The sequence below is a fragment of the Silurus meridionalis genome, chromosome 18 (assembly GCF_014805685.1).
Source record: "Silurus meridionalis isolate SWU-2019-XX chromosome 18, ASM1480568v1, whole genome shotgun sequence".
NCBI classification, from domain to species: Eukaryota; Metazoa; Chordata; class Actinopteri; order Siluriformes; family Siluridae; genus Silurus; species Silurus meridionalis.
The window spans coordinates 15635727-15663141 of NC_060901.1; the positions used below are offsets into that span (position 1 = coordinate 15635727).

The 27415-nt window shown below is 37.8% G+C and overlaps 1 protein-coding gene across 3 annotated transcripts in view; it reads left to right on the forward strand.

Moving 5' to 3' along the window:
- The window catches only part of LOC124400999 (thyrotropin-releasing hormone-degrading ectoenzyme-like), a 223774-nt gene that overhangs the window by 146069 nt on the left and 50290 nt on the right, over positions 1-27415 (forward strand). For 2 of the 3 annotated variants that reach the window (XM_046872859.1, XM_046872860.1), the window contains exons 8-11: positions 6145-6282; positions 8494-8559; positions 22633-22698; positions 22799-22891. In XM_046872859.1, the coding sequence (XP_046728815.1) occupies positions 6145-6282; positions 8494-8559; positions 22633-22698; positions 22799-22891 (363 nt within the window). The remainder of the gene's footprint in view (positions 1-6144; positions 6283-8493; positions 8560-22632; positions 22699-22798; positions 22892-27415) is intronic. The other variant, XM_046872862.1, reaches the window with a different exon arrangement.

Here is a 27415-nt window from a genome sequence, read left to right on the forward strand (position 1 = left end):
ATGAAGAATGGAAGAAATAAATTACAAAATAATTTAAAAATAAATAAATTGAATGAATAAATAACTATTTGTGTGTTTCCTAAATGAAAACATTTGTTAAACTGGGCTGAAATAAGCAGAACATATCTTAAACTATTTAAAATGTTTCCATTTATTTAATTTTATTTAATCAATTCATTTGTGCCTATTTAATTAATTTCTCAATTTAATCAGTATAATAAAAGGCATTAATTTGATTTATTTGTATTCTATTTTCTATTTTTAATTTTTTTGTTAAAACTAAGCAGCCCTTTTATTTAAAATTGGTAAAAAAAAAAATAATAATAATAATAAAATAACACTTTATGTTCATAAATGTTAATAATAAATAATAAAACAAGCTATTTTAAATGTTGCATTTCTTCCCCCTAACTGCACTGAAATTGAACAGAGCTGTGATTTTTGTATATGTTATTCCTCTAATATGACATCATCAATTGTGTAGCATTAGCTAAAGTGACCTGCAACCTACTGTATAGGCCATAGTTACTTACAGTATCAATGCACAAGTGGGGTACAAAGTAAATGATAAACATAACATACACTATAATGTCAAAATTGGGACACCTGTTATTGCAAAGCTGGAGGTACACAATGTAACAGGATGTCATTAGAAACAGAAGCATGACATTTTCCCTTCACTTGAACAAGGAGACCCAAACATGTTCCAGCAAGACAATGCCCCTGTGCACAAAACAAACTCCATGACAATATTCTTTGCATGGGTTGAAGTAAAATATCTCTTGCTATCGTGCTCTTACCTTAACCCTGTTGAACACCTTTGGGATAAAGAGCAATTTGGGACTTGATGTGGAATGCGATGCTAAAAAAAGCACATACCATGCATATGACTAGGTGTCTCCAAACTTTTGTCAATATTGTGTATCAGCAGCCAATGCTAAAATAAGGTGTTGAAACTCTGTGAGCCATGTGAACACCTTGAGTAAAGTTTATCATTGATTCTGAATATTGCTTAAACTGTAGGTAGAAGAAATCATACTTTCATACTTCATTTCCTCAACTGAAGTTTTGATGATATTGGAAGGAACAACTGTGTAACACCAAGAATCTTTAGTAAATTCTCAATTGGGCACAGATAGCTGTGAAGGCCCAAGCATTTTATTTGCATTGTTTTCTTATTTATCAAATTCTCCACTTGAGCCCTGTGAATAGAAACATTATTATTCTGGAGGATTTTTTTACCACAGGAATATAAATGTTCCCTCACAGGATGGACAGCAGAGGATAGTCAGGGTTGCATTGTATTGATGATGTACAAAGATCCTTCTCTCTAAAGATACGCATTGCTCCAAATCAGGCTAGCACTATGCCTTCTTTAGCATAACAGAAAGTGTAACCAGTGTTTAGCTTATTCTGGGTAAGCTACTATATGCTATTATGTGATATATTTCAATGCATTCAGTTTACTCCAAGACCTACATAAACCACATTAGAGTTTTAGAGAAAAGTTTTAGAGATGCTTAATACAAGGACATTAGCACAGATGGAAACATTAGCTGCATTATGATGCACGATCATTATCACTATAAAACCAGAATAAATATTCATGAGATTAGCACCTGCAGCTCAGACATACAGTAAGAAGGAAAATAAGGAGGGGTGAGGAAGAGTAAAACTGTTTCAAAGCTGTTTCCTGAGCTGATATTGCATTATTTTCATCTGCTATATAATTTAATCATTCCTCCCTACCAACCTCACTGCAGTGCGAAAAAGCTGAAGTTCAAGACAGACACAAGTTATTATAACACGGACAAAGAAAAAAATATTTTTACATGCTTATCTCGAACACAATTCATCATCCGTCAAGATGATTCCACTGTGATAAAGCGATCACAGTGCACTGAAATTGAATGATAAAGATGTTTATTAAATTATTCCTATTATTTATTTCTGCACTGGTGTTCTCAGATGAAATTGTCAGACCTTTAAGCTGTCAGATGCATAGGGCTAGGTGTCTGCTCAGCTGCACTCACTTTGCACTTTACTTTTATGGTCTCTCTGTAAGAGAGAGATCAGAGACTATAAATGAAATGGCACTGGGTGTCATCACTCTAATAAAAGCACGTATTGGCCAGATGGAGACTCTTTTAATGGCACTCATTTTTATTATGCACATAAGTGACTCATATGAGAAACAATAAATTATGTATATACATTTGGTCTTTCTTTCTCCCCACTCTCTCTCTTCCCCTTTTTTGTTAAACCTTAAATTTTTTTTTTATTGCAGGATTTTACAAGCCTATTACAGGCTGAGGGGAGTATCTCTGTTTAGGCCAACATATTGCATAAATTATGATTTGAAATTGAACCATATTGCTGTTGTATTGTGGTCAAATAAGAAGCTAAACACATAACAGTTCTCAGTGGGGATGTGCATCTCCATGACTGAGGTTGATGTTATTCGCATCTTGATGCATAGCCAAGGATACGACACATATAATATGAAGCAGCTACTGATGCGATACGATCAGTAGAAGATTTTCCCCCTATTACAATGCGATTGCAATCCGATTTTGGTTTGATTCAACACAATGCGATTCAATGCAACATGATGCAATGGAAAAAGTATGATGATATGCAATTCAATATCGTACTAATAGTTCACTTTTATTTCTTTGGTTCAGACAGACAGCAAATCTAAAGTTTAATTAAGTGCCTTCTGACTTCTAAAACATGTCCCTTTTACAAAAAAGCATTTGTAGTTCAAAACAAAAGAAAAAAAGAACAAGTTTACCTAAGTGCCTTTGACTTCTAAGGTGTGGCCTTTTTACAAACAGGCCTTTGTAGTGCAAAACAAAAGAAAAAAGAAACCAGTTCTGAAGATGCAGCTCTACCTCTGCCATGTTAATCTATATTCTCTGTGACTCTCAGGACATGCCTTGGCCTCTGTATTATTGTGATACGTCATATTCATGTGGTAGTAGTGGTGCTGAGAGAATGCACTTTAGGAACAGCTTAGTGCTTGGTTATTTTGAAGGGAATATTTCCATAGCCACCAAGACTTTATTTTGAAGCAAATTAATTATATTGCAATTAAATCAATTTGCTCAAGCATAGGCTACGACAAACACACGGAATGTGTGCAGGCTGTGTATCTACAATGAATAGAAATGTTTATTTCATTACATTATACAGATTGAAGGAGGGAAAGGGGGATTATAGCACTCCCATAGTAGAATATGACAAAAAGGCATTCTGCAGATATTACAAATGAAACATTTGTGCATACCAGAGTGAGCTTGTTTCTCCATGCATTGGCTAAGAAAATAAAGAATTATCATTTAATCTCTTTTTTTCCAGTGGCTGGATTTTTGGGCAAGTTTTGAGTCTTTTAGGTGATTTTGCCAAGCAATACCTTGAATTTTTTATCCCAGCAATGCATCCCAGCTGATGTGCAAGAAATCTTGAAAATGCAGTTGCAAGGCACATTGACATTGATGTGCATAGGAACACATATGAGGAATTGCTTTAAATGTACAATCCTACAATAGTTGATAAGTAGAAAAAAAAATATTTAAATGCTATTAGGCCTGGTCAAATTTGAAAGAAAAGGAACAATGATAGAACAAACACAGCTGCTTTAGCTGTTATCAACAACCTTTTCTCTCTTGTGTGTTGAAAAATGTTTTTCCGTGGTAATAGACAGAGGTGCAACTGCACATTTGCAGAGGGGTATGCAAGATCACGGTTGGCACCTCCCACCTTCCGCTCCCAAAAATAGAGGGGTAAATACAATAATAAATACACTGCATGCACCCCTCCCCCCACACCTCCAATGTGTAGTGCCCCTATCCACTCCATATACTGCATACCCAATTTTTGCACCTCTGGTGGTTATTCTTAAATTATTCTTCCATGTGTGCTACTTCAGATCTCCCCTAAAGCTTAACTTTTAATCATAGGTAAATTTTTCTATTCTATTATCACCCCGGAGTTCCAGGAGATTGAGTGATAAAATCCAAATAAATTAAATAAAAATTAACTTTTGCTTGATAAACACAGAAACTTTTAAATCAGAATATGAATCAGTGCATAAAGGTAGGGCACAATCTTCTATAATTCACTAATCTGCTTTGCTTATATCATTAAAGTGAAATATGGTAGAATAACCTCCCCTTTTGATGTAGCTTATTGAGCGAATCACATTTCCCATTACACTGTTGCATTATCCACAGTTAACTGTGCCATGCACTCAATTCTATTACAAGTAATTTCACCCTACATTAGCATCTGTTTCTTTTAGTAATAGAAATTTGTTGATGCATATCGCCAATGTCCAGTCAGTGTTATTGGTATAGATTGCTGTTTTACACTGCCTTTATTCACTCTTTTATTTCCTTTATATTTCTCTTTTGGTCCATTGTTAAAGCTGTTTTATCTTTTGCTGTGTTTTAATGAAAGAGAAATAGAGAGAGAGAGAGAGAGAGAGAGAGAGAGAGAGAGAGAGAGAGAGAAATTTGTCTAAGAACTCTTATATATTTACCTCAACTGGAAATATTGCAAATATTTACAACTAAGCCAGATTGTGTATATGACCATACACCAAGAAGGCATAAGATTATGAGCAGTAAAGTAAATAACACTGATTAACTTTTCATCTTGGCACCTGTTAGTGGGTGAGTTACGGTATATAAGGCAACAAGTAAAATTTTGTCCTTAATGTTGTGTTAAGCAGGAAAAATGGGTAAGCATAAGAATTTGTGCAAGTTTAAAATGGGCCAAATTGTGATGTCTAGACCACTGGGTCAGAGCATCTCCAAAACTGCAGCTTCTGTGGGCCGTTCCCAGTCTGCAGTGGTCAGAATCTATCAAAAGTGAAGGAAGTGAAGGAAGGAACAGTGGTGTACTGGCCAAGTCTCATTGATGCAGGCGGGGAGTGAGAGCTGGCACGTGTGGTCCGATTCAACAGACGAGCTCCTGTAGCTCAAATTGTGGAAGAAGTTACTGCTGTTAATGCTCAAAGGGTCAGAAATGTTTTGGGAGCAAAAGGGGGACCAACACAATATTAGACAGGTGGTCATAATTTTATGCCTGATTAGTGGCAATTAAGTTATGCCTGATAGGTGTGTTCTAATCATTCATTCTAATATGGCAAAAAAAATTATATTACTTAACATTTTCCATTTATATATTTTTACATTATAAATTATTTTATGTTAATTTGTGTATAAAGCAGTGTAGCAGCACATCTAAGAGAAACACAATGGGATTAAAATAATAGACTATTAGGAATAATTGAAAACTTACATTTACTAAAAGTGGTAAGGGTACTATAAATGTGAGTGTGTGTGTGTGTGTGTGTGTGTGTGTGTGTGTGTGTGTGTGTGTGTGTGTGTGTGTGTATATATATATATATATATATATATATATATATATATATATATATATATATATATATGGCATATATATGGTTGATTGATATTACCCTTTTGGTTGTTTTTTTTATGCTTCATAAAATGGTATTATATAGAGTTGTACTTAACAGTTCTAAGTATATACACAGGTTTTACTGAGGTTTTTACTGCAGTCATAATGCTCTTCTGAGTCGAAAATAGCATTTGTGTCTAAGCCTTTATGTTATGATGTGCCTGATATAAATCTTTGTTTGCCTTATTTGTCACTTTTTTATGACCAGAAAGATTATGGTGTTGTCAGTTAGTCTTAGATTAATATTATAGAGAATTTAGTGAATATCTAGTGTGAAAAAAATATTCCTACTTCCACATTTAAGTCTAAAATTGTTATTGTGGTATAGTGTTATTTGGCTGTTGAGTCTCTAATGATATACTGTATATATCTATATCTATCTATCTATCTATCTGTCTGTCTGTCTGTCTGTCTGTCTGTCTGTCTGTCTGTCTGTCTGTGTGTGTGTGTGTGTGTGTGTGTGTGTGTGTGTGTGTGTGTGTGTGTGTGAGTGAGAGAGAGAGAGAGAGAGAGAGAGAGAGGCTCAGCAGCCAAAACTATAACAATTCGGTGCATTCGGTAAAAACAATTGACTATTAAAATCGCTTAAATAATACATCAGCAATTTAAAATATCAATGCATTCTAACTTCTTTGTGTGGGTGTGTGTGTTCTACAGGAGAAGCAGAGGTTCCTGACTGACGTGCTTCATGAGGTGATGCTACTTGACGGTTTGGCAAGTTCTCATCCCATCTCCCAGGAGGTTTTTGAAGCTGCTGACATTGACCGGGTTTTCGACTGGATCGCTTACAAAAAAGTAAATGTCTCGTTATTATTTTGCTCAATAGATTTTATCAATTTTTTCCCATAGGATATAATATATTTTATTATGTTTTTAAAATACAAAATAATGTGAATTGATGAATAAATAAAATACTGCTAAAGTTTTTGTTAATTAGATGTTCACTTATAATTAGCAGCTCATGTTAATTAAATTTATTAAAAGATTTGGTCTAGAAGATGCTGACAATGTCAAATCCAGACCATTGTGGTAATATCTATTGATGCTGGGTTGAAAACAGCAAAATGTTATTGATGTTAATGAGTTCCACATAACTGAAACACAACAGTTTCGCATGCAATAACATTCACACAATTTCTGGATAGCTATGACCCAGATCGAGCAAATAAGATGGATGAAAGCAAGGGATAAGGAAAGCTAAGAAAATAATATATGCTAAAAATGGCAACAACAGTAAGACACACAGTAAATTAATCTACACAATAACAATTGCTGAAGTACTGTTTTAAAAACAATAAAAATATATTTTTGGTTTCAATGCATTGGAGTGAAGACTTTAGACTGAAATATTTTGGGGACATATATTTTATACCTGACAAAGAGACAATCCGCCATTCCGAAACTCCTTTATTGTCATAGGATAGTCAAAGTTAATTAGAGTAGGTTTCTTGACCTTTATGACTTTAGGTTGTGTATTACAATATATTTTTTTATTTCTGGATTGAACACTCAGGCTTTCGTTGTTTTCTCCAAATGTAAATGCACTCTGAATTAATCACCCTGGTATTCTAAGTGAAATTATTAAAGTTTATTTTGCCTGCAGGTGAGCAAGAACATAGTTCAATTAAATTTATTCTTTAATATGTTGGATTAAAAAGAAAGGCTTGAATAACAGAATAAGGTGTCAGCCTCAGGGGAAAGGTGGTGCAATAAACAGCTCACACTCCCTCACTAGAGAAACAGGCACTTTCTTTCTTACATTTAAGTTTAAGGATATATACACCAGGGTTTGAATTAAATAAGAAAATTTTACAAAGAAAAAAGGCAAAATAAAATATATGATGAATGAAATAAACAGTAAAAGTTTACAATGCCACGGATAGTCATGGTGTTAATAGCTGAAATATCTATTTAAAATAGCAATATGTCCTCCACTCTTAATTAATGAACAAATCATAAAATAGCACTTGATCATTATATTATTTTGCCACCTTTAGATAAAAATTGTCTTGACAAATTAATGAAGATACAAGATCAAGGTAATGAAATACTAATGCATGCATAGAATCTAATTTATTTTATATTGCTTTCAAATGTTTTATTGTAAATTATTTAATTACTAAAATAATTGCCTTTTTTCTGTGTGCTCTCCCTAAAAAAAAAGGGAATTGAGGGATATGGGACTGGAACAATAGGAAATTGCACAAAGAGAAAAAAGTGCTCCTGTTTGTACAAGATGGCTGCTTTAAATAGACAACAGAAACACCTCTACTTTATTATCCTCTTTTTAAACAATTATAGTCTTATTATATGTCTTTAAAAGCAAATATTTAGAAAGAAATAATTTAGTTTAATTGGCTCAAAGTAGCCTGACAGAAAAACATCCATTCGGACATTGTGAGTTCAAATCCCTTGCACTGAAACAGCCATCTGTGGAATAGAGACAAGAGATCGAAATTGTCTGTGGGTGGACAGAAAGGCACACTTTCATGCCTGTCAGTTACAACATTACTGCGTAATTGTGGGCTTCGGTGAGCTTATGTAACCTGTTCAGGGCAGATAGGACTTTCCTACAAGTAGATTACCTTTACCCTTTTTAAAAAAGATAATGTTGACTTACTCCATATGCTTTAGAGAAAGCCCACAGTAGCCTTTACCCTCTTAGACCGGTAGATGTGACATGATAGGTGAAAGCTAGCAGGTCGGGGCGATCTCTCAGAAGAAATACTATAAAGTTAACGGCAACTAATTTCTTTAAAGATTCTTGGTAATTCAAGTCAAGTCAAGCTTTTATTGTCATTTCAACCATATATAGCTGACACGGTACACAGTGAACATAACATATGAATTGGAAAGTTTCATATCTATCTATCTATCTATCTATCTATCTATCTATCTATCTATCTATCTATCTATCTATCTATCTATCTATCTATCTATCTATCCATCTATCCATCTATCTGTATATCTATCTGTATATTTATACATTTGTGTGTGTGTGTGCAGGGAGCAGCACTAATCCGCATGTTGGCAAATGTCATGGGACAAGCTGTATTTCAGAAAGGCATCAATGTAAGTAAACGAAAAAACATTTCCTCTTATGTTTTTCATTTAACATATGTCCGTTGTTTTTCTATTTCCTTATACCACACTTTAAAACCGCATTTGCAACAGATGTTTTTAGTCGGCCCCTTCATGTGGAGCTTAACGGATCTCTCATTTTTAATAAAACAGTTTTAACATGTTGAACAGATTTATAATGTTCTTTCAAAACTGAATTTTTTTAATTGAAATTAATGGATTCTTCTGCTGCAACCTCCTAATTCAGTCTCTGAGAGGCTCTTTAATATGTGTTAGCATGAACACATCTCATTCAAACAAATTAGCATGTGTTTTTTTCCGCTGTTGCTGAAAGCTGTTTATGTACGAGACTCTCTGATTTGATTGCTGACTTAATAATGTTTCCAGCAGCTAATAGGGTTCACAACCCCCAGTCACCACAAGAAGAAAACAACAACAGCAGCAGCAACACCAACAACACCACATTTCTGAACTTATTATCAAACGTATTAAACATCTTAATCTCTTAGTTCTTTATTCTATTAGTGCCATAATTTATTTTTTTTAATTCTGATTTGTTTGGTAATTACAAGAAAACTAATTGAAAAAGCTTTTAAATGTATAAACTGTGCTCTTTATGGTGAACAGGGAATAGGATTGACATTTAGTGTAAAAATTCTGAATGTTTCTCATAAGGATTTCTTTACCGTGATGCAGAACAGATATCAACATACTCGATGTTTTCAATCAGTACAAAATATAATTTTGGAGCTGCAAGTCTGTTATGAGATTAGTCAGAACATTGTTAGGGTTCTATGTATAGAGTATTGTGTAAGTATACAGAATCTGGTGAGCAGAGCAATGGGAAAGAAAAGGGCTGTGAGCCGCCTGCTAGGCAAACATTTCACACCTGTGAAATGTCACATTTTTGGCCTCTGGTAAAAAGAAACTTCATAAGAATTTAAGCCATTTGAAAGGCTGGTGCACATTTTTAAAGGGCAGCTCTACTGACCCGTATTTCTGTCATAGCGGTAGGTTTTTCGTTATTAAGTATACTGGCTCCATATACATTTTAAAATCGTTGGGCCAATCATAGTTTTTTTTTTTTTTTAGAAACAATGATATTTATAAAATCATTATTCAATTCAGTTCATTTTTATTTGTATAGCGATTTTGACAATAGACATTGTCCCACAGCTGCTTTAAAAAGATTAAGCAGTTATAACGTTGTGTAAAAGAGTTTCTGAATTTAGTGCCTATACGTTTGTTCCATATAATTGTAAGTTTGTCCCTAATGAGTGAGCCAGTGGTGATTGTGGTGTAAAAAAACTCCCTGAGATAGCATGAGAAAGAAACCTTGAGAGGAACAAGACTCAGAAGGAAACCCATCCTCATCTGGGCAGCACAGAATGTCCATTCATTAAAGTTCCATCATTGTTGTGAACTTATAGGTGCTTAAATGCCGAACTGTTCATGCAAACTGTGGTCCTGAGCTATTGTAGCAGACTGTCCAAATCCATCCTCAAATGTTTGAGTTGCTCAGTAACTTCACGGATCTTTAGGCTGTTGAGGTAGAACTTTCTTCAGCTGCACAAAGTGTTCTCCAGTTGAAGAGAATATAACAAGAGAATTATAAAACCCTATTCTTGCATGTTCTTATACACAATAAAACAGCTTTCCTTCTACCCTACATGACCCCTTTAATCAAATGCATATGAAAGTGCAAAGCCAAGACTGCATAATAAAACAAAAATCAATTTCAGGGAAAATGTACATTTTGTTGTTTGTTGTTGAATGCCAGTGAAGTGAAGTGATTGTGCAAGTAGAAGAATGGCAAGTAGTACACTAGCAACAGTAAAGAATTGCTTATAGATTGTCATATATGTGACACCCAGACCCGAAATCATAGCTATTGTGTTGCATTTCAATACACCATAAACGAAAATAATGCTTTTTGCATTGTGAAAGGTCACCCTGTGCAAATCAACAGTTTTGTATGCAGCTATGCGTTTTACTCCGATTTTACTCTGATTTACTCTGTCATGATTGAAAAACGTTTCACAGTCTGTCCTGGTTTGATCATTTCTTTTCACTTTCACATTTACACGTAAGTGTTGATGTGCTCTCGTTAACTAGTGCTTGACAGATGAACATGGCTGTGTTGGATGGACAAATGCAGCAACACATTTTGACAGTTTGACAATCCAATAAGCTGCCTTCTGTGCTTTTTCTTCTTCCATTTCCCTACTTTTTTGAGAATGTCAAGACACAGAGCTGTGATGTCAACTGCAACTTGAGTATAGCTTTAGTTTGCAGCAATCGGTTTCATTCATTTCGAAACAGACAAGATTGCTTGTATTTGTTAGTTTCCTGCAAATTTGACGTGTGTGCTTATTACATGAAAGCCTGCACATGCCTGGCAACTAGGAAAAATACAATAAATAACTGTGGCACTTTGAAAGGCACCGAGAACCTTAATTTGTGGTTGCATTCAACATAAGGTATTACAATAGGTGTCTTTGATACTTTTTTCTTTTTTTTGTCAGTATAAAATAGATATGATAGTTGGGTAAGGGAAAATGTGATTGCCTGGTTGCTGTTTCATATTGCTTATGTCTACTATTCATGTGTAGATATGTAATGTCAAGTGGAGCAGATTGTAGGCTAGCTCTCAAAACCTTTCCCTCTTCCCTCTTTTACTGTTTTGCGGTTAGACAAAGCAGATGCCAAATCACATAATGCTTTCGACTGTGGAGAGAGCAGATTGTTTTCAAGGGAACCATATGCTATTTAAATTACATTAAAACATTTAACCCCTTAAGGTCTAAGGATATTATTTATTATTTATTTAAAAGTATTTATTTAGTAGATGCTATGGATTATTTACAGAAACAAGTTATGAATGCTGTATCTGCTGAATGAAGTCTGATTTTGTTGCAGGTCCTGGGAGTTTAATAGGTTACAATACTAGTTATGCTGTCTTCTTCTTTCGGCTGCTTACATTAGGGGTTCCCACAGCGAATTACATGTCTCCATACTACTCTGTCCTCTACATCTGACTCTTTCAAACCAACTACAGTGGAACCGGTTATGTCGAGGGCCTAGGGGATGCCAAAAAGCGTATATATTAACGTGCTTGAAATTTTTTTATGTACATGATGTGCATTATTTAATGAAAATGTACATGCATGTGTTTTTGGAGGTTTTTTTACACAACAGCGTTGCCGCGATTCGTTTGATGAAAGCATGCTATAAAAATGTACATACGTTTGTTAACTTTCAGGAAACCACCTGCCACGCCCCTTTCGGTAGCTGTCAAACCTTCGCTTTCTCTGAAGCTCCCGGCTTCAATCGTGCACACCTGGGACTCGTTTAGCACTCATCACCAGCTCCTATTTAAACCCCTCACTTCCACATTCTCACCGTCTGTTATTGTTGGTATATGTTGGTTCACGATGGTCATTGTTATCGCTCATGCGCATCCCAGTACGTGCCTTCCCACTCGGACGCCGCACTCTCTCAACGGCTTCTTCCCAAAGTGCATCGCGGATTCCCCCGATCCTGCCGTTGTTAATTCTATGCTTTTGCTGCTCATTCCACATTCTTCTGTGTGCTGTTCAGCGACGCTCTTCTACCAAGCGCACCCGTGGATTATATATACAGACTGTCTCTTTTCAGTTTGAGACTTAGTGGACCGCGCTCCCAGAGCGCACTACCGGAATATTCACTTTCAAGGCGAGTGTTTGTGTTTGGCTTTGCCCTGTGTTGCAATAAACTGTTTTGCTTTCACTTCGGCTTTCGCCTCCCGTTCATCGCATAACATTTAACAACAAAAAGCATATGTGCACCAACTAACAGCAGAGATTCACCAGTATACAATACAAACCACCGTCGATTCTCGATACAAACCTTTATTATATTCTCCAACATTGCAAACACAAAGATCGCTCACAAAATCACAAAAACCGTGCCGGGTGTAGTTCGTTTTTACAAAAAGCTAACCAGTGTCAAAATTAAATTCTCGAGTCATTTCACTCTGACACACAGCTCTGAAAAGTATCCTACACCTGTAGCATCTGTAAGGCTTGATTTTTTCGCCAATTCTGCGAGTTTTTCTGCGGTTGCACAGTGCCGATCGAGATAACCGACGTTAAGTGGCAAATTCCGCCCCCCCCTTGTGTTTGAGATATTAGGGTTCGGCGACATAAAAGAATCGACACAACCGATTAAAAAATGCTAAGACAAAGCGAGAATTTGGCGGTTCCACTTCAAAAACGTTGACTTAATAGGGTTGGCGAGTTAATCGAGGTCGAGATAAGTGGGTTCGACTGTACCTGCATGTTTTTCTTCACCACATCCATGAACCTCCTCTTTGGTCTTCCTCTTATCCTTCTTTCTGGTGGCTCCATTCTCTGCATTCCTCTACCAATAAACCCTGTGTCCCTCCTCTGCACATCTCAACCATCTCAATCGCGCATCCTTCACCTTGTCCTCAAAACGTCCAACATGCACTGTCCCCCTAATAAGCTTGACTATTCTCATCAGTCCCAATGAAAATCTCAACATTTTTAACTCCAGCTCCAAAACAACATCGTAGGTCTCACCACAGTCTTTTAAACTTTCCCTTACATGCTTGCAGATACCCTATCACAAATCTCTCCTACCACTCTTTTCCACCCACTCCACCCTGCCTGCACTCTTTTCTTCACTTCTCTAACACACTCTCTTTTACTTTGCACTGTTGACCTCAGGCATTTAAACTCCACCACCTTCACCATCTCTTCTTCCTGCAACTTCTTTCTCGGCAGCTTGTCGTTCTCTAAATCCTCAAACACACAATGCAACTTCTTCTGACCTTCTGTATACTTTTCCATCAACATTTTCCAAGCAAATATTAAGGCATCTTCTCACCTTCCCACATTGTGTTGAACAATCTGGTTAAAATCTCCACTGCCACCTGTTCTAAACAGCTCTATGCTTCTACTGGTAAAATATTAGTTATGTTGTAATCAAATCAAAGTACTTACTTTAGCCATTGTAAGTAGAGCTTTAAAATTTCAAAATTAGAGATTATTGGTGTTGCAGCTTTACTAGTAAATTAATGACAAATGAGTCTTATTTCTGTTTAGTAAAATGTTAGATTGTAGTTATTAATGTTCTGAAAAAAATCCTTGCCCGAGGTCACTGTTTGTCAAGTTTATCACTATTGTTGTGGACCTCAACCATATAACAGATCCCCTGTTTTTACATATCCAGTTACTTTGGTATATGGTATGTAACTAATTTAGCTGAAGTGAATAATTTTGATATCAATCATTTTATCATGGAAGTAAGTGCATCAATTCAAGAATTTTATCCTGTTCAGTGACTGTAGATTAAATTTAATTTATTGGGTTTATATTTTGGGAAATCCTTTCAAATAAGTTAAAAATATATTACAGGAGGATACAATTAAAACAACAATTAAAAAATACAAATTGGGACACGATGATTTGCAAATTTCATAAACTCATATTTTAATCACAATAAAACAAACATTAAATGTTTAATTTAAAGAAATGTGCAATTTTAAGGTAAACAGTCATTTTTAATTTGATGGCTGTAACATGTCTCACAAAATGTGTGACATGTGACATGGTTGTGTTTTCACTGTAGCATTCTCTCTTTGATAAACAACAGTCTGGAAACCGAGCACACCAGTTACTGTAGTTTTGGTAGCGGAATGTTATGCTATTTGTGTCTTATTCAGGATTGTACCTACTCAACCTGGGTTTTCATTGTTGTAAATTTTGTTTCATGATGAACAATTTTTAAATTAGTGAAAGGTCTAGACTGGTCTAACCCTTCTACCATTTTTCCACTTTTGGAAGAAATGCAGTATGAGATTCAGCATTGCTTTCTTAAAAAATACATCATCAGGATGGAAGCATATGTTGCTCTAAAACCTGTATTTATGTTTTAGCATTGATGTGCCTTTCCAGATGTGCACGCTGCCCGTTCCATAGGCACCAATGCACCTCTGTACCATCAGAAATGCAGACTTTTGAACTAAATGCTGATAAACCAGATGTTCCCCCTTATCTTTAGTCTGAAGGATTCAGCATGACTGTTTTCAAACAAAAGTTTCTGTATCATGTTTACAAATGCCATCCTCATTGCATGATAGAGCTTTAACCTGCAATTGTAGATGTCACAACGAACTGTGTTCACTGACAGAAGATTTCTGGAGGCATGATTACAGAATCATGTCTGTTTTTAATGCAGTGCTGCCTAAGGGCTCTTCAACATAATATTTATATTAAAGAACATTATTTTGAAATTGATTCACAAGATTTAGATGCAGTTATTCACAGATTGGTGAACCTCTGTCCATCTTTAATTCCGAGAGACTCAGCCTCTTTAAGAGATTGTTGGAAAGTTGGAATCAATTGCTAGTACAAAACAAAACAAAATTAAATAAAATAGTTTGGAAAGTTGGTCGGACCAGATGACATACCTAAATGCTATGTCTTTAAACATGGCAGTGAAGTTTTTAACCAGATTGTTTAACAAGATTCTGGAAGGTTAGAGGATGCCTGAGGAATGGAGAAGGAGTGTGCTGGTACCAGTTTTTAAGAATAAGGGAGATTTGCAGACCTGCAAAAAACTACACAGGAATAAAGTTGATCAGTCACACCATGAAGTTATGGGAAAGAGTAGTTGCATTATTTGCTTTGAGAATGTTGATGGAGAAGTATAGAGAAGGTCAGAAGGAGTTGCATTGTGTGTTCGTGGATTTAGAGAAAGCGTACGACAGGGTGCCGAGAGAGGAGTTGTGGTATTGTATTAGGAAGTCTGGTGTGTCGCAGAAGTATGTGAGGGTGGTGCAGGACATGTATGAGGACAGTGTGACATCAGTGAAGTGTGCAGTAGGAACAACAGACTGGTTCAAGGTGAAGGTTGGATCAAGGATTGGCTCTGAGCCCTTACCTGTTTACACTGGTGATGGATAGGTTGATGAGACGAGGTCAGACAGGAGTCTCCATGGACTATGATGTTTGTGTATGATAGTAATTTGTGGTGAGAGTAGGGAGCAGGTTTAGAAGAGCCTGGAGAGGTGGAGTTATAAGGAGAGAATAAAATTATAGGGAGAATAAAAGCCAGGAGTAAGACAGAGTACATGTGTGTCAATGAGAGGGAGGGCAGTGGAGTGGTGCGGTTGCAGGGAGAAGAGGTAGAGTGGAGGAGTTCAGGTACCTGGGGTCAACAGTGCAGAGTAATGGAGAGTGTTAGAGAAATGAAGAAAAGAGTGCAGGCAGGGTGGAGTTGGTGGAGAAGAGTAATAGCAGGAGTGATTTGTGATAAAAGGGTGTCTGCGAGAGTGAAAGGGAAAGTATAGGACTGTGGTGAGACCTGCGATGTTGTATGGTTTAGAGACAGTGGCATTGAGTAAAAGACAGGAGGTGGAGCTGGAGGTAGCAGAGCTGAAGAAGTTAAGGTTTTTTGTTGGGAGTGACGAGGATGGACAGGATTAGAAATAAGTTTATTAGAGGGACAGCGCATGTAGGACGTTTTGGAGACAAGGTGAGGGAGGCGAGATTGATATGGTTTGGACATGTGCAGAGGAGGAACATGGGTTATATCGGTAGGAGAATGCTGAGGATGGAGCACAGGAAGGAGGAAAAGAGGAAGACCAAGGAGGAGGTTCATGGATGTGGTGAAGGAAGACATGCAGGTAGTCGGTGTGACAGAGGCAGATGTAGAGGACGGGGGTATGGAGAAGGATGATTCGCTGTGGCGACCCCTAATGGGAGAAGCCAAAAGAAGAAGTTTCATTATAAAGAAATTATTTATTATTCATTAAAAAAAAAAAATTATAATTATGGAAATTAATGTAACTAATTAAAAAAAAAAATCCTTGCACTAAATGACTTTCATGTATCTAATAGTATAAAATAGAGAGACCTCAGTTTAAGACAAACACACCGATACCCACACCCATGTTTGCTTAGAGCTTGCAATACTGTCTGAGCATTTACTTCCTGTGTCTACATGGATTTTTCCTCTTTCATTTCTTCTCACTTTCCATTTTAATGCTAGTAGGTTGATTAGAAAAGCTAAACTGCCCCTAGATGTAAATTAATGTGTAAATATTTGTATTTATTCTGCTCTGCATTCCGTCTATAGTGTGTTGCTACATCATGCCCAATGTTCCTGGACTCCAAGGATAAACAAAAGTGAGTTAGTCAGTGTGACTGAGTGTATGGCCTTCTTAAATGGAACTGTCAGTGTTGATCTTATAGATGACAAATGAGCTAATCGCAGTAGTGAATGTTAATTCCCCCCCTTCTATTTTCTTAGCGATGACTAACAAACTCCCTTTAAAAAAAAAAAAAAAAAAAGTGTAACAATATATACAGGGACAAACTTACACTTATAAAGGACATTGTGGCAGCGGGGCGCGAGTGGAGGGCGGAGCCGGACGGAACGAGCGGTAAGAAACACCTGCAGCTGATGAGAGTAATCAGTGCGCTCTGTTTCAGTCCGGCAACACCAATATAAAGGAGAGAGATGCCAGCCTCGAGGAGAGTGTCACTAAGCAGAGAGACGAGAGGAAGGGTCACCGAATGGGGACTAAGCGCGAGCGGGTGCCGGTGGAAAGACGTGTCGGCCGGCGAGTGATCTCGGGTGGACGCGAGAAAAGGCGTGCCGGCCCGTGAGGAAACGCGGGCGGCGCTAAGAGAGATCGCGGCCGATCCGCGAGTAAGACGGGCGGACGCCGAAGGAAGCGCGTGCCGATCCGGAAGAGACTGCCGGCGAACATCGGGAAGGAAGGGCGTCCCGAGCCGCGAGTGTGTGCCAGTAGTGCCGCGTGAGTACTGAAAGGAGAGCAGACATCAGGTTTTATTAGTTGCAGGTGAGGCAAATCCCCGCTTACCTGCGTCCTGCCTCGCCCTCCATTCACAAACCGACGCTCGGCCACGCCCCCGCTGCCACAAACATCTTATTCATTTTTATCACCACATTATGTGTAAAGCTGCTTTGAGACAATGCGCATTGTTAAAAGCGCTATACAAATACAGTACAAAAAATAAATAGAATTGGATATTGTTAGGCTGGAAGAACAAGCGGAAGACGAAGGTCGACAAAACAGAGGTGCTTTAATTAAATACGGGAATGCAGCTAAACCAATCCAGCTGTAAACACTGGAACATAGACAAACACTAACCAAGAATAGTTCATGAGATAAATCCACAGGGTAGTTCACAGAGTGACGAATCTATATAATAGGTAGTCAATGAAGTCCTGAGATGTTCACCAGACTAACCAGTGGAACAGACGGGAAATCCTTGGAAGTGTGTGCTAATATAGTGGGATGAGTGTCAGGTGTGTGGAAATAGTAGGATGGGGCGCTGCTAGGAGGAATGTGTGCTTCTAGAGAAGGTATGGCCGGTGGATCCCTGACAATTGTCATGTAAAATAAAACAAAATGATAATGAACAAAATGTCTCTGAATAGTTTGGCATAACTGTTTTTAATCATATGACGTTTGTGTTTCGACACAAAGCCTTTAGAGGTACTTAGAAACAGGCACAAGGGAAAATGTTTTTACTCTGCAGTTTTGAACACGTTTTTTGAAACCCTTGCAATTTTCTTAGCTTTTGTAACAACAATAAAGTCTACTTGTATACGATGTACTTCATTCCAGTTGTAGGCGGTGTAGTGATTTACAGCAAAAGGAAAGAAAACTCTTTTGAGAACGAAATGATTTTAGTTATAATTGCAAGTTGTAACTCTTTTCTTGCTTTTCTCACTGTTTCTTTAGCAATCTGTCCTTCAAAAACTGCGTGTGAGCAGTTGTGTGTGTGTGTGTGTGTGTGTGTGTGTGGTGGCAGCAGCAGCAGTCTGGCTATGCTTGACCTATCACCCTCTATTATATCTCTTTGCCCCGTGCTTCACTCTTTGCTGAGTAGATGCTGCTCGCAACAAAAAGGAGAGATGCACTTTAACAAGACCCAGCAAGCCTTAAATTAGACTTCAGCGGCTCTGAAAGCTTTGAGGGTACGACCTCAGTGTTCATAATGGCCACCTTTTTTTTTTATCTTTATCCTGAACACATTTTTAGATATTTTTTCTATAATATTTTGGAAATGTACCAAAACAGAAGAATGAAAAACTTTGTCTCCTGGGCTAAAGAAACAGCTTTTACTGAGCTTTTTTTGGTCAGAAAATTAGCATGAATTAAACATATGTACTGGTGTGAACAAATGAACCCTCCTGTTCAACCATTTGCTTATTAAACTTGTTTAATGTTTGACAAAAAGGTACAGTAGAAACAGGCAAATTCTATTCTAATGTCTATGCAAAGATAAAAACGTCATGATAATGATTGAAGTGTTTGTTTAAAAAAAATCAAGACAATTATTCCAAATTCTGATTACCTGTTTGGAGTTTATTAACATTGTTGATTCGAAAGGACTAAACATTTTATGAAATTAAAGGGAAAAGATATCATACTAACAATCTTCACATATTTGTTGAAATCCTGTTTATTTTATTACCAATAATTTGATTGTTAATACCATTACTAGCTTTTAAAAAAAAAATGTATATATATCTTGTGCTTGCCAATTTTTTCCAAGGACTATACAGATAATAAACATAGTTGTTTTAGATTCAGTGCAAACCAGTATCGCATATAGTTTTTTAAAATTTTTATATGTATATTTTTTTTAATCCTTTTGTTTTCTGATGGGTTTTTTTTTTTATGTCATTTAAAAAAAAATCATGATAGGCCAAAGTTGCTTTGGCATCTTAGCTAGAGGCAACATTCAACCTGCTCGTCATATAGCATTAGGAGCATGAGAGAATGCACAGGTACAGCAGCCGAGGACAGACCAATGAGGCGGTGAATGTGACTTATCTCCAGATACATTTCCCAGAATGTTTCTTTTTTCAGCTGGGTCATACCCTAAGGGTCAAAAGGATGCCTGTTTATGCTAGGCAGTTTGGGCTCACTGGCTACTGCCATATCACTAGAGGCTTCGAACATTAGTGTGCATTACTTCCCAGAAAATATCAGCATGTAGCTGATGAGAAATGTTTATATTTGTGTGGACGGAAAATGTGAGGTTAGTAAAAAGAGAATTCAGTCTAGAAGCAGAGGCCACAGTTTCTTCCTCCTGCATGCTCAAAATGAATTCAGACCAAACTCATTGTCATGCTGCTATTTTAGTACACTCCTGTATAAAATGGGACAGCCTGAATAGGGTAAAATATTAATCATTTAAAATACTTAAACCTTTTTTTCCATTCCCAACTTTAGAGGGGGCGGAATTGTAAGCTTCACCTGTCCATCACCCTAAAAAATCTTAAATACTTCAAGTTTAACAATGTCTAATATACTGAAAAATTAAGACTTAAATCAATAACATCAAATAGCAAGTTCGTGTAAAGAAGTGTATTTGTGCTATCACTTTTTAACGTTTCTGAACATCAATTGTTGACATTTACACCATTTATGAATTTCTCATTCATATTGTACAACTGAACAGCTATTAGTTTAGGGGCCCAGGAGTGGTAGCTTGATGACCTTCGGCCCAATGTCCAATGCCTTAACTACTCATCTAAACCATTTAAAGAAATCAAAAAGGGAAAATGTATTCCATATCAACTTTTTGTACCGGTTTAATTCTTGCTAATTTCTTTAGTAATGATTGTTACTGATCAATAAAAAAACATACTGTCAGTTATTAAACAGATCAGAGTTGTTATTAAAAACCAATAGGTTTCTAATAAGGCCAAATCACCTCTTTTTTAATGTAATGATCTCTAATTGAGTGTGCTTTCTCCCCTGAACAGGTGAAGTGCATCATTATAAAACAAAGCCCTCCTGGATGTCTTGACTCTACTTACTGATTAAGGACATAATGAGGCTGAGATCTGTCTTGCATCTGTAATTGAGGCTCTGTATGTTTGGCTGATCTGGGTTTTGCACAGAAGATTATTGCAAGCTCTTTATTTTTTTATAGTATGAAAGTTTATTATTTTTTCTTTTAGATTTTAACATCAAATGTTTAAATTTCTGTCTACCTGACGTATAAGAGTGGAGGAAGATGCAATCTGAAAGAGATTGGAAACTACAAGGTGTTAGCAGGGGACAGTGTAGCTAGACAGCATCGGATGGTGGTCTTTAGGATGGCTTTGGAGGTGAAGAAGAAGAGGAGGAGAAGAGTTAAGACAAAAAAAAAAGATAATTAGATGGTGGAAACTAAAGGAGGAAGACTGAAGTGTGAGAATTATGGACGAGGTCAGAAAGAGGCTCGGTGGTGAAGAGATGCTGGATGATTGGGCAACTACTGCAGAAGTGGTAAGGCTACTGCAGCAGTTAGGAAGGTACTTGGTGAGACATGGAAAGATGATGAATGAGCTGATGATTGAAGAAAATGAGAGAGAGAGAGAGAGAGAGAGAGAGAGAGAGAGAGAAGAGTGTATGGTGTGGAGATGGTAAAGCAGGAAGTGGATAGGATTAGTAAAGAGGAAGTGATAGCAGCTATTATGCATTGAGATGGTTTAGGAGAGATGGCAGTGGAGTTTTCAACCAGATTGTACAACAAAATTTTGGAAGGTGAGAGGATGCCTGAGGAATGGAGACAGTGTGCTACTACCAATCTTCAAGAATAATGGAGATGTGCAGACCTGCAGGAACTACAGGGGAATAAAGTTAATCAATCACATGATTAAGTTATGGGAATGAGTAGTGGAAGCCAGGCTGAGAGAAGAGGTGATCATCTGTGAGCAACAGTATGGTTTCATGTAAGGAAGAGCACTACAGATGCAATATTTGGAGGAGTATAGAGATGTATAGAGATCTAGAGAAAGTGTACAACAGGGTGCCAAGAGATGAGTTGTGGTTTTGTATAAGGAAGTCAGGTGTGACAGAGAGGTATGTGATGGTGGTGTAGAACATGTACTGTATAGGGACAATGTGACAGCGGTGAAGTGTGCAGTTGGAACGACAGACTGGTTCAAGGTGAAGATGGGACTGCATTAAGGATCGGCTCTGAGCCCTTTTCTGTTTGCAGTGGTGATGGACAGATAGATGGACAGGGTGGTGATAGTAGGGAGCAGGTGGAGAAGAGCTTGGAGAGGTGGAGGTACGTGCTGGAGAGAAGGGGAATAAAAGTTAGTCGGAAGAAGACAAAGTGTGAATGATCATGAGGGGAGTGGAATGGTGCAGTTGCAGGGAGTAGAGGTGGAAAAGGTGGAGGAGTTCAGGTACCTGGGGTCAACTGTGCAAAGTAATGGAGAGTGTGTTAGAGTTTATAGGACTGTGGTGAGACCTGCTGGTGATGCTGGAGGTGGCAGAACTGAAGATGTTGAGATTTTCATTGGGAGTGATGAGGATGGACAGGATTTAAAATGAGTTTATTAGAGGAACAGCTCATGTAGGACGTTTTGGAGACAAAGCAAAAGAGAGGCCCGATTGAGAATGTTTTGGAAATGTGTAGAGGAAGGACATGGGGTAAAAGAAGGCTAAGGATGAAGCAACTAGGAAGGAGGAAAAGAGGAAGGCCAAGAAGAAGGTTTATGAATGTGGTGAGGGATGGCATGCAGGTAGTTGGTTTGAAAGAGGCAGATGTAGAGGACAGACTAGTATGGAGACAGACGATCTGCTGTGGCAAACCCCTAGCAGGAGCAGCCGAAAGAAGGAAGAGAAGTTTGAATTTCAGTCCACATTTTCCCCATTCTCCTCTTCCATTTCAGAGTTTGTTAAGCTGTATTTTATGAATATGATGGAAGCAGTAGTTTTCCCTTTGAAATTGTTTTCTAGCAACAATTATTTTGTCTATCTGCAGCATCCTTCATCCTTTGGCACATACAGATGCACTTGCACTTGCATTGTCTTTTAGTGTGAACCCAATCACGTACAGACTAGTCTGGCTACAGACTGGATTTATAAGCACTGTTTAAGCACTGAATTTAAATGCAATGTAATTGACCTGGTATTTTTCATTCCACTCTTCTATGCTTGTTTATCTCGAATGCTGCTGAATCATCAAATAGAAAACTCTTATCCATATTTCATTTCTTTTTGTTTCCCAGGACTACTTAATGACGCACATGTACGGAAATGCAGCAAGGGATGACTTGTGGAACAAGTTTTCAGAGGTAAGATTCCAATCATAGGATATCTTATCTGATAAGCATATAGCAGATAGGTATTGTTACTGCATTACTGTAAGGGGTTGAGGCAGAATATTTTTTTTAGGTTGTTCACTCAATCTGCTGCATAGGTACAACGTGTTCCTGCAGACAGGCAGCATTGAGTTTACTGTCAAGCATGTATCTGTGCTATCTTCAGGTACAGAAATACACACAGACACATTTTACCACTGGAAAATTGCTTTCAAATAGTATATTAGAAATTTAAATGTTACATCATGGCAGACTGAGGGTTTTTGTCCAAGGAAAGATTAAGAATTGTTACTCAGGAAGAATAAAATTAATCCATAATTCAGAGGTTCAGTTTAATATTTCAATAACTGTTAAAACCTGTAATTAAGAGAACTTTGCGTGTGATGACTTCATCTTTAAAGTAAGTACAAATATTGTCTTAGTTAATTTTTTTTTTTTATTGTTCAACATTGATGTACCATACATTCAAATCTTTTCTGGACACCTGTCCATAATCATACATGGGCCTTCAACCAATATGTGCAACATAATTGGAAGCACACAACTGTATGGAATGTCTATGTTGGCAAAAAAAAAAACATGCAGACACCCTTCCTTCTGCCATGCTAAATATGCCCTAGTCAACATTAAGTTCTAATTTAGAAGCAATTCAATTCATTTTTATTTATATGGCGCTTTTAACAATGAACATTGTCTCAAAGCAGCTTTACACAGATAATGTGGTGATTAAAAGTGAATATGTTCTTTATAAGTAAGTTTGTCCCTGATGAGCAAGCCAGTGTCGACTGTGGCAAGGAAAAACTCCGAGATGGCATAAGAAAGAAACCTTGAGAGGAACCAGACTCAAGAGGGAAACCATTCTCATGTGGGTTGCACTGAATGTCCATTTGTAGCAGATATACAATGTTGCAGGGTACAGTGATGATGATCAGAAGCAGTGGTGTAATTAAATACATTTCTGTACTTCATTACTGTACTTAAGTCATTACTTTCTAGTTTTACTTATTGTCAAAGATTTAACCAACTTTTACTCTAATTAAATATATTTATAATTCAGTAAATAAATAAACTCAGTATTTAATACAGTATTAAATACAGTATTTTATTTGACAGTGAGAATTACCAATTACATTTTGTACCTCTGTTGAAAATGTCAAAAAGTCCAAAAAAGCTCAAATAAATTTCAGAACCTTTCAGAACCAGCTTTTGTTGAAGTTGAATAAACATATTGCCCCTTTTTGAAACTGAGGTGCATCAAATCACAGTGACCTATAAAAATTAGGTTTTACTATCTCTTAAATTATTCACTTTAATTTTATTTGTCCATTAAATACTAATGTTTTTTGACATGATACTGTCATTTTATTTGTTAATTCAAGATCCCTTTTTAAAAAGACTTGTTTGATCTTTGTTTCATTTTGGCATGTTGAAGAGGCTGTTGTGTTGCTCTTGGTGAGGTGTACATTTTGATTTGTACTTTAGGAAAGGAAACCTCACAAATCAACTATTTTTGGCTTTCCACATGTGTCTTGGTGTTGAGGACTAGTGCATCTTTAAACAAAAAGTACTGTAAATACTCTGATACTTTAAGACTAAAGTCATATTGGAATTAGTGACTTTTAACTTGTAATGGAGTAAGTTTTGCAGCAAGGCATCTATACTTTTAATTAAGTAAGATTTTCAGGTCCTCTTTACACCTCTGTGTAGAAGACCCTGCGAACAACTACTGCTCATCCACAAAGCAGTAGAGAACACAATTTCAGAGCAGGGCCACTAAGGAATTCACTATGTAAACAACGTCTGCTGTATCACTCATGCCAGACCTCCAGACCTCTTCTGGAAGCAATTTCATCACAAGAACCTTTCTATGGCTGAGCAGCAGTACATAAGATTAGCATCATTATATGCAGTGATAAACATTGACTAATGTAGTGTATAGTCTCTGGAGCAGTAGAAATTTCTAGAGTGGTGACTCATGCTTTATGATTTGTCAATAGGATGGATAATTCTGGGTTTGGTAAATGCCAGAAGAATACTGCCTACTGGAGTTTATTAAACCGTTAGAAAGAATAGTGAAATAGGGTGATCATCCAACACTAGCACCTAACCTCACACTAAAATAAAAATAATACTCAGTCAGAACTCAGGACTGAGAAGTGTCATGAAGCATGTTGTTCTTGTACCTGAGAGATAATGGGAGCAGTGGAGTAGTGGTAGAGGGTCAGAGGAAGTGTGGTGGAGTGCAGGGTGAAATGAGTGCTATAAGTACTTTTACAGTAAGTTGAAGCATGCTGGTCTGTTTTTGGCTTTGTAGATGAGCAGGAGTGTATAAAATTAGCAGCTACGGGAAGCCAGTGAAGGGAGCGTAGTGATGGGGTGGTGTGCAAATACTTCAAAAGGTTAAAAATACATTTCTGGATCACTTGCAGATGTTGAATATCCCCAACATTGAAACCTGGAAATATTTATAATAAAAACACTAAAATACTAACATGGAATGTACTACAGTGGAACCCCATTGTACGAGCATAATTCGTTCTTGAAAATTGCTCGTAGGTCCATTTGCTTGTACGTTCGAACTGATTTTCCCCATAAGAATGAATGTAAAAGTGATTTAATCCGTTCCGAGATTTCATCCGATCGCTTATTTCTGCACTTATAAAGTATTTGTAGCCTGTTTCAACAAACAAATACACCGCAAACTACCGTAATGTAAATATTATTTAACACTTACTCATGTGGTAGTGGTTGATTGCGAGTGTGAGACGCGCACCACGCTCATAACCTCCTCGGTTTCCATGGTAATTCTATTTACTCTCGTTTTCACAGCACCAGCACTGGTTTTATTGGGAGAAATTTCTCAAGATTTCTAGTGAAATAAAAATATAAAACTAAAAAAAGTCTTGTTTTTGCTGCACTGAACAACGCAAGCGACCGAGTGATACGTCATCAACTAATGCAGCCCTCCGCCGAAAACGGGGAACCGGCAGCGTGTGTTTGCTCGTGCCTTCGAAATTTGCTTGTGAAACAGAGTAAAATTTTGCGTGTGAGTTTGCTTGTATCTCCGTTTGCTCGTACTATAGGTTGCTCGTACAACGGGGTTTTACTGTATATTATGCCAAAAGGTGTGCGAATCCCGCTTCATGCTCAAGTTCTATTGTTTTATTGTAACCTAAAATCAATCTCGAAAATATTGTTTAAATTTTTTAAATCTTGTCTTATATCTAGATGTAAGTTTTTTTTGTTTTTTTTTTATCACTACAGCGTGGATTGGTATGGTTCCCTTTCAGGAACTCGAGCTGCATTGCAACACTTTGGGAACACTTTCGTGTTGTCCACACTTTGAAAGGAAGCTATAAAAGCACGCGCCACATGAAGCCGGCGCCAGCTTTTGTTTGTTCAAGCACCCTGTGTGTATTTAATGTCTATTGTTTGTTGTTTGAAAAAGGCTAAGCACACTTTCCAGTTGTGTGTTCCTCCAACCTCACCTGCCAGCTCCTGTTTGCAGGCTTCGGAAGCACGCCTTTCGGCAGTCTCTCCCCCTGCGATGAGAGCATGCAGGTCCGCCTTTCTTCCTCCGAGGAGGGGGGGCAGTGATTAGCGAGCCTGAAGTCAAAAACCTAGAGTGCCTGGGTGGAACCTGGTCATTGTGCTGAAGGCTCTATTTCTACCCCCCCCTTCGAGCCCCTGGCCGAGGCTTCATGGAGGCTCACAATCGAAACTGTGTTTCTGCTGGCTATCTGTTCTCTGATGAGAGTAGGGGACCTACATGCCTTCTCAGTGGCCCCCTCATTTCAGGAGTTCACTCCATGCATGGCCAGTGCCTTCCTGCACCCTAGATCGGGTTACATCCCCAAGGTGTCCTCGGTCATCCCCCATTCTATCCTCCTCTGTTTCAGGCCCCAGACCAGGAAAAGCTGGACCGGCTGTGTCAAGTAAGAGCACTGGACACTTATGTCCAATAGGATGAGTCCCTGGAACGAGGACGAGTCAGAACAACTGCTCGTCTGCTACGGCCCTCTGAGGAGAGGCCTCCCTGCTAATAAGCAGACCCTCAGCAGATGGATTTTTGCGCCCTCCGATGAGTCCTCTGGTCACTCCTTTCGGGTTCAGTGCTCACTCAACATGGAGTGTGGCAGCCTTTAAGGCTTGGTCCTCTGGAATGTCCCTGCAAGACATTTGCAATGCTGCTGGCTGGTCCACCCTGCTGACCTTCCCCCTGCCACACTGCCAGCTTCACTCCATGTGCTTTTTATAGCTTTCTGGTCAAGACGTCACACCTTCCATTGAACAAATTACACAGAGCGTGGACAAAGCGGAAGCATTCCCAAAGCGTTGCGATGCAGCATTTTGTCCCCCTCTTTAGGGAGCTAGGGTTACATTCATAAGCCATTTCGGATGCTACACACTAAATTTTTAACCTCTAAATGCTCACTTGGTGTTTGCTTGTAAGCTAAATGTTGAAGTATTGTATAGAAAATATAGTAAGCTTCAAACTTTCCAGCCCAAAAGGGGGAGGGATTTTTTTTTTTTTTATCATGCAGAGGGAGAATAACAAGCTGAAAGTTCACAACCAAAACTACACACATGACTTGTGTTAATGCTACCTAGCTGCCACTAACTAACTGCCACATCTGGGCAGTTCATATTCATTCCCGAGTGTATTTGATTGATTTCATATTGGATACTT